Raw genomic sequence first — 16396 nt, forward strand, 5'->3', positions numbered from 1 at the left:
ATTTTTTCTATGTGAACTTTTGCACTATTCACAAGTTCTTTATCCAACTTTCGATGGTTTCCATGCTTGCCTCCCATTTCTACACTTATCACACCTGTGTTTATGTCTGTTGTTTCAAAAATTGTACGAATCACTCTGTCGAAGAGGTCAAAATTGTTTTTAAAAAAATTTTGCAGACACGACTTTTTCCCCTTTTGGGCTTTTAATGTTTACTGTTTAATCTATGTTGATACATAGTGCTATTGAACGTTTTCGGACATTAGCATACAGCTTTACCCTATGGAAAACAATTAATTTATAGATACAATCATGTTGTTTATATATATCTATGCTTCAAACATCAGGATGTATTAGAGTAGTAATAAAATTAATCGGTGTATCTCTGCATTAGTGTAGAATAAACCGGCATATCTTCTAAAATATCGCTTATTATTCCTAAATTAAGTTTAGTAGATATTCAAATTATTTTCTGGAAGACAATTTAACAGAAAACACGCATTTTGGCTTGTTGGTATATGCCACTTTATTTCAATGGTTACCGCATTAATATTTAACAATATTAAATGCAAACCCGATTATCTGCCAATAATTCAATAAGATTCACTAATGTGAAAAGATACTATTTTGAGATAATTCAGTTTTACTTACATAACTTTTAACATTTGACCTTGCAGTTTAAGAAGATACGTATTGCCCAATAGATCTGTATTCTGCTAAGCAAAGTGGCGAGTGCCAATAATTCAATAAGATTCACTAATGTGAAAAGATACTATTTTGAGATAATTCAGTTTTACTTACATAACTTTTAACATTTGACCTTGCAGTTTAAGAAGATGCGTATTGCCCAATAGATCTGTATTCTGCTAAGCAAAGTGGCGAGTTCCTACATTATATGACTACATTATACAAACTGGTCAAACCTAATATAAATATTTTTAAAACTTTTAAGACTTTTTTAACCAAATTTTATGGCGGTTTGGCATAAAAATAGACAAAAAAAAGAAATTTTTTGATACCAATAACTCAGAAATCGATTTTTGTACTTACGCCGGTTTGATTTCACAGCGACGACATAGTCTTCTTCTTCTTATTTTTATTTAATTTTTTATTGTGGGCGTGGTATTTTTTCAACTTTTCAGATTCTTCAGTATGAATAAATATTTAATAAAACTGCTTACTTGTGCTTCGTAGACCTTACGAAGACTTTTGACAAAATGAGACTTGCAGATGTTCTTAAAATATTAAGGAATATAATCATCAAAGAAATTATCACCACCAACAATACTGTTTGTAGAAATACAAATTTGTTTGTAGAAGCGGAAAATCGTCTAACTTAAAAGAATAGCTAAACAGGCACAGAAAGGCAGAAAGGCAGCCTCAGTTCAAACTCGTAATGGATGAGATCATAAAAGAAGTTAAAATAGCAGGAAGAGTTTAAAAGGATGGAAAACAAAGAAATTAAAATACTGATACCAAATACATAATAAATATCGGAAAATAAAAATAATCTTTAACGATTAGCACACCGGTTTCAAAACATTGCAAAAAAAATAATATAGCAATATCTTTTGAAAATACATACTGATGATTAAAAAAGAACCTAAGAGATGTAAAGTTCCGTGATATCTCGATACCTACGTGACATTATCTGGAGGAACAAGCACATGAGCATAGGAAGTAAAGTAACAATCTAAGACCAGTAATGACCTATGCGATCAAGACCAGAGCGGAAACAGCTGCAACCAAGAAGCTCTTAAGGATAGCTGAAATGAGAAATCTGAGAGCCATTGCTGGTTACACACTAGGGACCAAAATAGGAATGAGTTTATACTAGAAAAATGCATCTTCCGTGATATCGTAAAATGGGCTCGCAACAATTGCAAGGTCCGAATAATCCAATAGATCGAGACCACCTGGGGGACCTCCAAAAGGGTGGTACGAGAGCTGGACATCAAAGTCCCAAACTTAGGTGTAAAAATGAGCAGGTGTTAAATTAAGAAGAAGAAGAAATATCTTAGTACAGTATTACTAAAGGTATATCTTCATTATTGTTTTATAATAATATTGGTATAATATGACGAAATTTCTCAAGAACTTCCGATTTTCCTTTACTGGACATTTTTACTGCAACCTGAATGTAGATTGAGGTCACTCATATGAAATTCATATTAGAATCGAGAAATCCGGAAGTAAGTAAGGTTAACAAAATGAGGAATGTACTGTGTAACTTACGACTTATTATACATATCAGATTGAAGTGCACAGTTACTATGTGTTTTTAACTTTTTTATGCTGATGACATAGTTTTAATAGGAGATGACCTAGGCTAAATCATCACCGTGTTAAAATCGGTTTGGTTGGAGAAATCGGTTTAGAAATGAATATCCCCAAAACAAAATACATGACGAACCTCGTGCCGAGTAACAATTTAAAAATTCAGAAAGACGAAGTAGAACTTATTGATAAATGCATATACCGTGCACACGAAATTAGAATAGGCAAGAGCAACCAAATAGGTAAAGTATCAAGAAGGCATATGGAGCTCTGAAAAATTTATTAAAAGACAGTAACATAGCTATTAATCTGAAACGGAAAGTCTTCGATCAGTGTGTTCTACCAGTAAAGACTTATGCTGCGGAAATACTCTCCCTAACAAAAACAATGCTTCAAAACTAAAAATAGCACAAAGAAGGATTGGGCGTTTAATGATAGGAGTAACAATAAAAGAAAAATTCACAAACGAAGACCTACGAAACAGATCCAGAGTTACAGAGGTTGTGGAGAGAGCTTGCAGATTGAAATGAAGATAGGCTGGCCACGTGGCGAGGATGAAGAATGGAAGGTGGAAACGCAAGTTAACCGAATGGAGACCAAGAATAGATAAACGAAACAGAGTAAGACGACCTACACGATCACAAGATATTCTGCGAAAGATGAAAAATTGGATCCACACTGCATAAAACCGTGCACTCTAAATACAAACAGGGAAGGCCTATATTCTGCAGTGGACTTAAAACGGGCTGCTAATGATGATAATTTTGGTGTATTATATATTTTCTATATAAAAATATATCTTCTTTTATTTTTTTTCTAATGGTTCTAAAATTTTAGGTTCCTACGGTAATAAAAGAGTTACTGGATAACTGTCTATCGTGGGAATTCGATATATTCCGACTTGAAGACTTAACTAAGAAGAGACCATTACAATATTTGGGAATGAGTTTATTTAACCATTTCGAAGTTGCCAGTGTTCTAAACTGTGACGAAAAGACTTTATTTAATTGGTTGACGGTGATAGAAGCCAATTATCATATGGAAAACTCTTATCACAATAGCACACATGCCGCTGACGTTATGCAGGTACTTTCAAACTTCCAATAATGTTATGTAAAAAAATGTTTACTAAAAAAAGTACAAATTTAATTATTTATTATAATATTATAATTTATTATAATAATTATTTTGCGCCTTATATTTGCCTACAAGATTGAGGAAGTAAGGTCACCTGTCAAATTGCTATTGTTACCCATAGCCAATTTATAAATATTTACACGTTAATATTGTTCTGAAGCTACTATTTTTTATATCTTAATGCAATTAACCATTTTGTTGGAATAAGCTACAATTTTACTTTAAAATTTAGTTTTTAACGATGTGGAATTAAGTGGAAATCGAAACGTCAAATAAATTTAATTTTTAAGTAAAATTGTGGCTTATTCCCAACACAAAAACAGTAAATTGCGTTTAAATGTTAAATCTAATAATTTTGTAATTTAAAAATTTTTTTGAAAACGGTTTTTGGATTGGAAATCCAAACGTCAAAACAAATGTAAAATGCAATTTGCATTACAATCAATTTAATCTGATATAAACAAATATATAATAGAATGTTAGTTTTGATAATCAAATTAGTGCTTTAAACTAACAGTTTGACTGGAATCTCAGGTATCACGTTTCATGGTCGGTATTAATCTTTTTTTTTAGGTGTAATCTATTTTCATTTTATATGAAACTTGAAATTTTCCATGGTATTTTTATGTATAGTATAGTTGTTTCTTATAAAGGTTTTTTTATCGGAGCAACGAGTGTTTTGTTTTAATTTCATTTAGAAATACATTCAATTACACCGATACCATATATTTTTTAGGCTACTGCGGGATTTTTGGAAAAGGATCGAATGAAATCCATAATAGAACAACTAGATGAGGCGACTACTTTGATAGCAGCCGCTGCCCACGATGTTGATCATCCAGGCAAATCTAGCGCCTTCTTATCCAACTCAGACAATCAGTTAGCAATTTTATATAACGATGTGACCGTTTTAGAGTCACATCACGCCGCTCTTACGTTTAAACTTACTTTGGGTAAGTACTTAAAATCATTTATATGGTACAATCTATAAATGTATACAGTTATTCTTAACTCGATAAACATAATAATTTTGAGGGATATAGATTCTTCAACAATTACAAATATTTTGTTTATTTAACTAATCACAAAATTATTAATATGCAATCTATCAATCGAACATTTTTAATTAATTTTTGTGATTAATATATTTTTTATATTGCAGGTGATGAAAGAATAAATATTTTTAAGAATTTAGATAGAGAAACGTACAAAATAGCTAGAGCAAATGTGGTCGACATGATCCTAGCAACGGAAATGACAAAGCATTTTGAACATCTCGCCAAATTCGTCAACGTGTTTTGTACCAAATCATCAAGCTCGGATCTAGAGGTACGTAAACTAAATTAAAATATTTATTATCTTATACATGTTTTGAAATTATTTAATTAACTACATTGTAAGATATTAACCACGTGGGTATCTTATCTTTACCAACACAAAGACAATCATGGAGTTCCCTACTCTGGCTAGCTCTTTTCAGTGGTACTTAGGCTAGTCCTTAAGAGTAACAATGGCAGCAAGAACGATCACTAGAGAGATCAAAGCATAACACAAAAATTTAAGCAAACATATTTTATTGAATAAATTGCAGACTTGTCTCTATGTTGCATCAAGTCTTATACAAAATAGCTGAAGGCCTTAAAAATGACTGAAGGTCCAAACAAAATTATATGGCTTAAGGCCCAAAGGTAAAAAAGTTGCCCTTAATGACTCCATTGAATACTTAACTTGCCAAATGCTGTTTTCTATATAGGGCTTCAGGGTGAAAAGTTGACGATCCTATCGATGTCACTGCGGTATCCGGTGCCCTAATTACCCATTAGATGATAAAACCCCAGTGACTGTATAAAACTAGTCTATTGGATGTGGAATAGAGCCTGGTGGTAGAATAATTACCAGTCCATGGATTTCTCGTACAGGACGACGTCCAAGATTCTCAAAATAGAGTAACGTTTTCGGCACAGCAAACCAGTGAAGTGTCCACGCTCTATGAAAAGACCTTTCATAGAGAAAATTTTATTAAAGTAAAAAGAAATTTAACATAAAAAGTTAAAAAAACATGAAATTAACATAAAACATACTTATATAATCAATTCAATCAAACTAAATACTGAAAAACTTACCAATAAAACAAGTAGATCAAAAAATCTTGTTGCTGGAGTGATTGGTGGCGATGGAAAAGGCCTATTCTTTTCAGAACTGGATATTTAACAGATTTACTGCCACGGCGGGCGTGTACGTCCGCTTCGTAATTTTCCAATATATACCCTATCGCAATTTGAGCAGGGAGATTCATATACAACATGCGATTTTTTTAATTGAGGGGTTTTCGTTTTTAATAATAATAATAGTCTCCCGTTTTATACCGCTGTCGCGGCTTTGGGAGTATAGCAGGGTAGTCTGCTATATCTAGGGCCTACGGTATACAAGGAAGGTAACATGGCCAGTGCTACGCTTTAACCGTCTATTATTACCCCTGGTTTTACCCAAGGTACTCATTTTTATTCAGGCTGAGTCGACCTGGGGCCTATAGACATTTTTAAAATGTCTAAATGTTTTCGTTTTTAATTTTGTAAAATTTGTTTTCAAAAGATTGTACTCTTTATGGGCAACTATAATGTGTTTAGATAGGAGATTTGCGAGTTGTTCTGATAACCCTTTTATATACGGAAGGGACATGTAGTTTTACTTTACATTGTTATTTTTGTTGTTATTTTTGTTATTGTAAATGTATGTAGCCGCGGCTTGAATGTGTTATGAATTAAGTTTTAGTGCTGTTTTTCCTTTTTTTATAGCTTGAGGTCTAGTAATAGGGTCGGATAATCTGATATGTCTGTAGGCGGGCTGATAACTACTGATTTCTTTTGGGACAAGGCATGATGTGAGTTGAAATTCAGATATCGCGACGACCAGATTCTTTTGGTTTACCGTGAAGTAATCGACAGTAACTCGTTCCCATGAAGTCTTGGTGATGTATCTATTAGTTTTCCCCTTATTGTTCCACATTTTGCCGACAATGAACTTGGTTATACCTCTCACGAACTCTGTCCAGAGTCCCTATTGTCCCAAAATGTTCTGCAAGCACGTCATTTACACATGTCCTTGGGAAACAACTTGGGGCACTATTTTTGTTCCATATGTAATCTTTCATTTACGACATTGTCTGGTATGAAGCTAATAGCCCTGCTTGCCCATATTTGGTAACCTCCTGTCACTGTGGTTCAGGTGCTTTGTCCAGTCGCTCACGAACTATCTTTAGATCTGGATCTTTCTTCTGCTCGGCCTGGAGGTTTTTTTTTTCTGTAGTTTCTCCAGCCATCGAGCTATTTGGCCTTCAAGCGTCTTGAAATCAAGTAGCTATTGCAAGGCGGAATGATCGGATCTTATTAAGAATCTTTTGCCATAGAGGAACCAATGCTAGTATTCTACTTCTTTGATAACCTCCAATAACTCCTTGCTGGTCACACAGTAGTTTCTTTTTACTTTTCCCAGAGTTTTGCTGAAGTGTTCTATGATGTGTTTCTTACCCTCCTGTATTTCGGAAAGCACCGTCCCAATGTGTAGTGTGGAGCGTGGTGAAGGCAACCTGGCAGTCTGCTATCCAGTCAAATGACAGCTTCTTCTTAGTCGGTTTATGGAGAGGTTTGAAAATCTTTCCAAAATCGTCGCTAAAAAGCGTAGTAATTGCAAAGGCCAAGAAAGCTTCCGTCATTGTGTTTGTTTTTTGGTCTTCTTCTATTCCATTCTTGTTCTGCTTCTATTTCTAAATTTTTATTTTCCGTTGCAACTCCTGGAAATAAAATTACATGTCAAGGAAATTAACTTTTCTTGAAAGAGCTTGCACTTCTTGGCATTTACTTGTAGGTACTTTCTACTGGTAGACAAAAGTTCTTAAAATGTGCATTTTTGGTCTTAAATTGTTAATAATTTAAAAAGTCCACTGAAGCCACTGCAGGAAACATAGAGCTTTTGATTATTAAAGCCTATAAAACTCAACAAACATGACAGATAGCGGGGTCAAAGTCATGGGAATATCTTATTTATCTGGAATATAATGTCTTAACTGTATTATAATTTTTTTCTGTAAACGAGGTAAAACGTTTTAACGTTTTAATGCTACACGAATTTTAAAAATCTCTGGACAAATCTCTGGAAAAATTTCTGGACCAAATAATTTATCGTATCTATCTGAATTCATCTTTTTTGGTACAATTATTATAAGCTTGATTTAAAAATATTACCAATATCACAGTGATATTACTTACCTACTACCCTCAATGATAATAATGGAGAGTTCTGCTTCGATGAGTAGGCTTGTTCAGAACCACCTTGATATTTTGTTCCTAAAGAGCATGTAGTAAATTGCTTAAAAGCAGTTAAATAGTTTAATAGTTGTAGATAAAATTCTTTAATATAACAAATCAACAGTTGTTTTAATTTTTATCGATCACATAAAACTAATGATTTAATAAAAAAAATATTTTACAGTCTGAAGTCTCTGATTTCGCTCCACTGTCGATCCCTGAAAATGTAACCCTAGTCAAAAGGATGATGATCAAATGTGCCGATGTATCCAACCCCACGAGACCTTTAAGATTATGCGTTGAATGGGCGAGGAGAATCACAGAGGAATATTTCCATCAAACCGACGAAGAAAAATCGAAAGGGCTACCGGTAGTGATGCCAATGTTCGACAGGTATACCTGCTCAATACCAAAATCCCAGATTGGATTCGTGGATTACATTATCAATGATATGTTTGAAGCGTGGAATGGTAAGTTAATTGTTAGGTTTATGTACTTATATAAACTGGTTCGTGATGCATTTATTTTGTCTTTACTTTGTCGTGTGTTACATTTGCCACGAGAATATGTTTTTATCTTCTTAAATTCTGTTGCCATATTATTCTCACTTATAAGTAATCTCTTATGGTAAAGTAATAGATAATGTGTCGCAAGATTTTTAATTATACTACTCTAACAGCAAATGTGCGATAGAGTGCACTGTGTTCCTTTTTAATGAAGACAGTGTCATTTTATATTATACTAGAACTTATATTCGCCATATTAGATTCTGGAAAGGGTAAACTTTGTTGCCAAACTATCCACATTTAAGAGAGGCGTATTTGAACACCTAATTGCTTCAAAATATTTATTAAGGACCACAAGCAATAAAACAATTAAAATGTATTTTTCCTTCGATTTATTTATAGTGAACTTAAGGGCTAATTCAACATTGATAATTATCGCAATTCTAATAATACTAAAAAGAGTTATACAAATATCATTAGCTTTACAGTGCTGGGAGGCAGTAACAGAGATACATAGAATTGAGAGAAACAAACTGATATACGTTTAACAAAAAACACCGGGTTTACAAGCGCATTTATCACTTACACACCACGCACTTTTCGGGATCACACCCCAGCCCGTCTTTACTTGCCGAGAGGCAAATTAGCACTGTCTGTCCTAAGTTATATAACGAGGGGAGGACGGGTCCCTGATGTAGGGAATCAGTCGCACACACGTTAACACGATAGCTGACGACCTGAGCGCACAATTTGATAAAATAACTATACTATTACAATATTATACAGGTTGTTTTTACAACAGATTCGCCAGCTTAGATACAGGCAGCAAACAAGGCCCGTGGGCCTTGTTTAGAACTCTACCGGTGGTGCTTAATAGGAACAGCTTCTTTGCCAACGTTATGTTCTGTATTTTTATGAAAAACTATAACTACTCGAACGTTACAGTACATTATTTTTCATGTCGTCTATTTTATAAATTATAAGTTAACAGATCATATAATATACGATTATCCCTCACTTTTACTTCAAAACATCAATAAATTCATAAATACCTGAAAATACTAGTTTGATGTGCGTCTAGCGTGCCTGAGCAAACAACTAAAGACAACATGGCGGAATCACACTTAAACTCGATTGAAGTTTACGTTTAGCCACTAGATGCCAGTAGCGTCCAGAAGCAAGCATCACCTCGAGAAATCTTCGCTTTTTGAATAAAAACAATCGATGGGCCTTAGTTGAGTCTCACTTCTAATTAAACCAATGCGAGTCAGTCGCCTAGCCTGCTTGACTACCTGATTGACCATCTAAACTATTATTGTACTAAAAGCAAGGAGACAAGCTAACGTGATTGACTTGTTTAAGCTTGGCAAAGATCGTAAGGACCTCAAAAACTATCGGCCGGTATTGTGCTTTGTGACCCATTCAAACTAGTTAACCGCCTGATTCTTAATAAAATTTCATCGAGAATAGGACAATGTTCATTAAAAACAAAGTTTTTTGCATCGAGATTATGTATACCACAAATAGTTAATTTCTCTTAACATATAAAGGCCTCCAAAATTTAACTTTTAATGGTCCTCTTCAAGTTATAGGTAACATTGACATTCTGTAAAGAAATATTATAGAGGACCGCTAAAATATATTTTTTTAGAGGAATCCTCTAAAAGGTTTTCAATCAGATACGGCAACATAGCACGTTGATCGTGTTTAAACTACTTGTAAGGTAGAAATTGGCCAAAAACTAAGTGTCAGAGGCCAAAAACTTAAGAAAGAAGAAGAAATTGACAGTCTGCCTGACTTAATTATTTTATTATTATTGAAAATATATTTCATTTTCATTTCAGTTTATTTGTGTTCGCCTTGTATTTGTATTTTCGTTTTAATAAAATTTTATTATGTACTCCACGAACCACAAAATCTCAAATAAATAAATTATTTCTGTTACTTCACCAGTGCAACGACATGCTTGGTTGACTTAAAGCAAAATTGTATCCTTGTCCAGAGGATAATTGGTAGCTTCCAGTACCATAAAAGTTTAAAGTTGCTAAAATCTTCAGTTCTTTAGGAATTGCAGATATTCTTTGCCCTTCTTGCATATATGGACTAATCATATCAATGATGATTCTTGCAACATTTTTATTAAATCTAAAAGTTTTCTAAATGTTGAAGTGGTTAGCTGGAAATGATTGCTTATATATCGGATTATTCTTTGGTGTAATCTGAATTAAGCTCTACAAAAAGAATAAAAAATTTGAATTTCGTTATAGGTGTAACATATGGATTATAAAGTAAACTAAGACTTACCTTTCATTATTATTTATTATTTCATCAACTAAAGCTTCGCCAAATATATCATAAAAAGCCATTTGTCTTTTTTAATTGTTTATCTATACTATAATATATAAAACAAACTAATAATCATATAAACCTAACCAAACAAAAATAGTCAAATGATATTTTAACGGACTGCTAAAAATAAGAGGACAAGGGGGTGTATTCTGTAACACTTCCGTTAAATTTTAGAGGCCTCTAAAATTTTAGCGTCCGCTAAAATTATTTTTTTATTCTGTAACTTATGCATCCGTTAAAATCATAACCTAAACCGTTAAAACTCCCGCTAAAACAGAATATTTTGGAGGATGACAAAACTTGTCCTCTTATTTTTAGCAGTCAGTTAAAATATCATTTGATTATTTTTGTTTGGTTAGGTTTATATGATTATTAGTTTGTTTTATATATTATAGTATAGATAAACAATTAAAAAAGGCAAATGGCTTTTTATGATATATTTGGCGAAGGTTTAGTTGATGAAATAATAAATAATAATGAAAGGTAAGTCTCAGTTTACTTTATAATCCATATGTTACACCTACAACGAAATTCAAATTTTTTATTCTTTTTGTACAGCTGAATTCAGATTACACCAAAGAATACTCCGATATATAAGCAATCCTTTCTAGCTACCCACTTCAACATTTAGAAAACTTTTTAGATTTAATAAAAATGTTGCAAGGATCATCACTGATATGATTAGTCCATATATGCAAGAAGGACAAAGAATATCTGCAATTCCTAAAGAACTGAAGATTTTAGCAACTTTTATGGTACTGGAAGCTACCAATTACCTCTGGACAAGGATACAATTTTGCTTTAAGTCAACCAAGCATGTCGTTGCATTGGTGAAGTAACAGAAATAATTTATTTATTTGAGATTTTGTGGTTCGTGGAGTACATAATAAAATTTTATTAAAACGAAAATACAAATACAACGCGAACACAAATAAACTGAAATGAAAATGAAATATATTTTCAATAATAATAAAATAATTAACAGACAGACTGTCAATTTCTTCTTCTTTATTAAGTTTTTGGCCTCCGACACTCAGTTTTTGGTCAATTTCTACCTTACAAGTAGTTTAAACACGATCAACGTGCGATGTTGCCGTATCTGATTGAAAACCTTTTAGAGGATTCCTCTAAAAAATATATTTTAGCGGTCCTCTATAATATTTCTTTACAGAATGTCAATGTTACCTAAAACTTTAAGAGGACCGTTAAAAGTTAAATTTTAGAGGCCTCTTAAATTTAACGGAAATGTTACAGAATACACCCCAAGTTTTGTTATCCTCCCAGAATATTCTGTTTTAGCGGGAGTTTTAACGGTTTAGGTTATGATTTTAACGGATGCATAAGTTACAGGAAAAAAAAATAATTTTAGCGGACGCTAAAATTTTAGAGGCCTCTAAAATTTAACGGAAGTGTTACTGAATACACCCCAAAAGGTACTAGAATCTATGGTAGTATTTATAGATCTTGACGTTACAACACCGTATACCACAGAAACCTATTTTTAAAATTGTAAAAAATTATAGAACACAGTAAATTCATAGCAAACACAGAATACAGAAGAATGACCCTGCTTAATAATGGCATCTACACTCTACATCTATCACAACGACCGATCCTATTGAATTCTTAAAAACAATGACAGCCTACTATCAACCTAATTAGCTTACCTAATTCTATCTAACCTCGAAATCGAAATAATACGTGCATCATTCGTTAAACTTAAAAAGTTTCTTTGTTCTCGGGATATAAGGTTAGGACTACGCCTAAAAATGCTTCGGTGTTACGTATACACTACTCTTCTTTATGATTTGGAAGCATGGTCGTTAAAACAAATGCATTTGAATAAGTTGGCCGCCTTTAAATTTTAGTGTTACAAAAGAATCCTACGAATATCATTGACTAAAAGAATGCCAATCACAGAAGTTACTAGAAGAATAGAAAATGATGCTGAAATAATATTGACTATCAAATGAAGAAAACCTGAGGACTTAGGCCACGTTATGAGAGGGCAAAGATACTCATTCTTGCAGCTTGTTATGCAAGGCAAAATTCAAGGAAAGCTAAATGTGGGAAGACGAAGAATATCGTGGCTTAAGAACTTGAGGGAATGGTTTGAATGCAGTAGTGCAGAACTATTCAGAACGGCAGTCAACAGGGTCCGCATGGCTATGATGATTTCAAACCTTCAATAGAAGATGAAACTTAAAAAAGAAGAACTTCGAAATAACTCAAGTGTATTCTCTCCACTTTCGTTATAGAAGGGCATTCAGAAAAAATGAATATTAAATAGGGGGAAAATGGAAAAGGGGAAAAGGGAAAAACTCCTCAATATTGTTTCTACTAAATATCTTGGGGTTACCCTAGATCGCACTTATATTGATAAGCACTGAGATAAAATAACAGAAAAGGAACTAACAATAAATGACAATTAATATTCTATTATAGCTAATATACTAATAATTTATTAAACTTCAAGAGCAAGCCAAATATATAGGTATATAAATATATATGCCAGCTCTCGTTACTTGGGAAATAACCAATCTACAATACAAAAAGAAATGTCTTTAGTAAAGTCTAACAATAACACTGAAAACTTCGGTTATCAACACTTCCACAAAATTTATTTTAAATTATTATCACTACAGCTGTATGAAGCTGTAGTGATAATAATTTAAATGTAAAATAAAAAATGAGGTTTATTGCCTTCTCACTTAGATATCCAAACACTGCTCTCTGTTGGACAAATCCCAGTACGGGGTTTGTGCATGTAAAAGGCAAGGCTATTGAGACTGTAATTTTTTTTTATTTTGTAAAACTTATATATATTTAGGGATTCTACAGTATTCACTGCCTTCCCTCGCTCAACCGTTTCCATCTCTCTCTGTTGTTCCATTCTCCATCGTTTAGGTCTCTCTTACTCATGGCGTCGTCTACTTCGTTCCTCCAGGATTTTCGGGGTCGTCCTCTTTTCCTCCTTCCTATGGGGCTCCATTTAGTTATTCTCTTTATCCATCTGCTATCGCTAGTTCTTCTTACATGTCCATACCACTTTAATTTTTTTTGTTTTATATATGTTAGTATGTCTGTTTCTATTGATGTTCTTTGCTTTATTTCGTCATTACTTCTCCTATCCATTCTTGTTACTCTGCAGCATCTTCGCAGGCATTCCATCTCTGTTGCTACTATCTTACTGCTGTTTTTCTTGTTTATGATCCAATTTTCAGCCCCATATGTCATAATACTTTGCACTAATGTTTTATAAATCTGCGTTTTTGTCTTCATATTTAGGTGTCTATCCCACCATACTGAGTTAAGTTGTCGGATTGCTGTTCTTGTTTGTCCTAATCTTTGTGTAATTTCTTCCTCTGTTGTTGCCTTTTTCGTGATTATAAACCCCAGGTATTTGAATTTATCCTTTCCTTTGATTGTTACGTTGTCATCAATCTGTAGATCTTCTATGTCTTCTTCACTTGTAGATAGGTACTCTGTTTTCGCGAGGTTAATATCTAGGCCAGCCTTGGTATATTCTTCTTGTAGTTTCTTCATCATGTAGCTGAAGTCGTCTTGGTCTTGTGCAATCACTACCTGATCGTCTGCAAAGCTTAACGTATATAGGTATTCGTTCCGTACCGGTACTCCCATGCCTTCGCATTTTCTTTTCCATGTAGTCAATGCTTTTTCTAAGTATATTTTGAATAGGGTTGGAGATGTGGAACAACCCTGCAGGAGCCCTTTTGTTGTGGTGAAGTCTCCTATGATTCTTGTTCCCATTTTAATGGACACTTTATTTTCTTTATACAGAGCTTTTGTAGCTTCTATGAGCTCCGTTTGTATTTTTAATTTGTACATTGCTTCCCATAGTTCTGACCTTGGTACAGGGTCATACGCTCTTCTCAGGTCCACAAATGCCAAGTGTATATCTCTATTTTTTGCTTTTTTCTTTTCCAACAGTTGTTCCAGTGTGTATATGTGGTCTATGCATGATCTTCCTGCCGTGAAGCCTGCCTGATCCTCCCCGATTTTGCCTTTTATCGCTTGCTCTATCTTTTCTCGCAGTATCTTCCCATAATAAAAATGTAAAACTTAATACGTTAAAAAAAAGACCAATTATTTTTAATAATTGCACAATTTGACAGAATACGTTTAATAATAATTAAAGTACGTTTATCACAGTTTTAATTTAGTCTACTTGGCAAGAAATTAATAAATTAATTAAGTTTTTCTGATATTTCGATATATTTGTGTAAAAGATTTGTGTAAACTTTTTGTAAGCTACATTTCATATTTGTTTATTTTTAGCTTTTATTGACATGCCAGAATTGCTGGCACATATGAGACAAAACTATATAAGATGGAAAGAACTGGATGAACAGGGTCATACAACACTTTCAGATATACAAAAACTCCAGGCTACTGCTATGATGAACCCAACGTTTCCCCAAAAGCCTACCAAAGGCGAATGATGGATGCTTACACGTAAGTATTAGTAATAAGACTAGCTAAAAAGTCATTCAAAGAACAAAATATAAAAATACAAAATAAATTAAATTTTTTATTTAGTTTTTTAATAATAATAATAATAATAATAATAATAAGTGAAGCATATAATTGAAGCATATAATGGCAGAGTAGAAGACTAAAATTCACCTTCAAATACCGGGTGAAATTAATATCGAAACTGAAGATATCCCTATTAACCGGGGGCTTTTCCAGGGGGACTCGTTGAGTCCACTTTGGTTTTGCCTAGCAATGAACCCACTATCTCAGCTGCTGAACTCTACTGACTCAGGTTTTAGCATCAAAAATAACAACACTGTTGTAGCGAAGCTTAATCATCTGTTGTATATGGATGATTTAAAATTAATGGCTTCCACTCGAAACCACCTAGATGAGATGCTAAAAACTGTAGAAAATTTCTCAAATGATATCAGTATGAATTTTGGACTAGACAAGTGCCATATACTAAACATAGTGAGAGGAAAGGTTCAGCCCGGAGGTTTCGATATGCAAGATGGCCAAAACATCGAGGCAATGGGTGAAAATGATATGTACAAATATCTCGGAGTAAAACAAGCGCGGAAAATTGACCATAAACAAATGAAAACTGAACTAACTTCGGAGTTCGTGCGAAGAGTAATACAACTAAATCGGTCATATCTTAACAGTAAAAATTTGTTTAAGGCATTAAATACGTACGCCTGTTCCGCGCTGAGCTACTCATTTGGTATTATAAAGTGGTCAAAAACGAATATAGAGGGTCTTCAGCGGAAAGTAAGAACACTTCTCACAAAGGCGCAAAAACATCATCCACGTAGTGCAGTAGAGAGAACAACATTACCGCGGTATCAAGGGGGAAGAGGACTTATGGATATAGGTGAGCAATTGGATAAACAAATTGCTAATTTAAGAACTTATTTTCAATTACAGGCTGAGACATCTACTTTACATCGAGCAATTTGCGCAGTAGATGATACGACGCCGCTTAAACTGAGGGAACAAGAAATGCGCATAAACCACCTGACTAAGCAAGACAAAATGCGCGCCTGGATGAGTAAACCTCTGCATGGGCGACATCTTAATGAGATCAGCCAAGAATATGTCGACAATACAGCGTCGAACTATTGGTTGACATCAGGAAAGATGTTTCCCGAGACTGAGGGTTTCCTACTTGCCATTCAGGATCAGGTTATTCCAACTAAAAATTACCTGAAATATATTGTTAAAGATCCTCAAGTCCAAAATGACAAATGCCGATATGGATGCCAAGCCCAAGAAAACATCCAACATCTTACCGGTGGCTGCCAGGCATTTGTCGGTACTGATTAT

The 16396-nt window shown here is 33.7% G+C and overlaps 1 protein-coding gene across 4 annotated transcripts in view; it reads left to right on the forward strand.

Moving 5' to 3' along the window:
- Nucleotides 1-16396, forward strand: part of Pde8 (phosphodiesterase 8) — a 1030175-nt gene that overhangs the window by 1010203 nt on the left and 3576 nt on the right. For all 4 annotated transcript variants that reach the window (XM_072540201.1, XM_072540203.1, XM_072540202.1 and 1 more), the window contains 5 exons: nt 3112-3360; nt 4148-4364; nt 4574-4740; nt 7900-8185; nt 14870-15046. In XM_072540201.1, coding sequence (XP_072396302.1) covers nt 3112-3360; nt 4148-4364; nt 4574-4740; nt 7900-8185; nt 14870-15033 — 1083 coding nt within the window. In that variant the 3' untranslated portion in view covers nt 15034-15046. The remainder of the gene's footprint in view (nt 1-3111; nt 3361-4147; nt 4365-4573; nt 4741-7899; nt 8186-14869; nt 15047-16396) is intronic.

Source organism: Diabrotica undecimpunctata, chromosome 8 (genome assembly GCF_040954645.1).
Source record: "Diabrotica undecimpunctata isolate CICGRU chromosome 8, icDiaUnde3, whole genome shotgun sequence".
Classification (NCBI taxonomy): domain Eukaryota; kingdom Metazoa; phylum Arthropoda; class Insecta; order Coleoptera; family Chrysomelidae; genus Diabrotica; species Diabrotica undecimpunctata.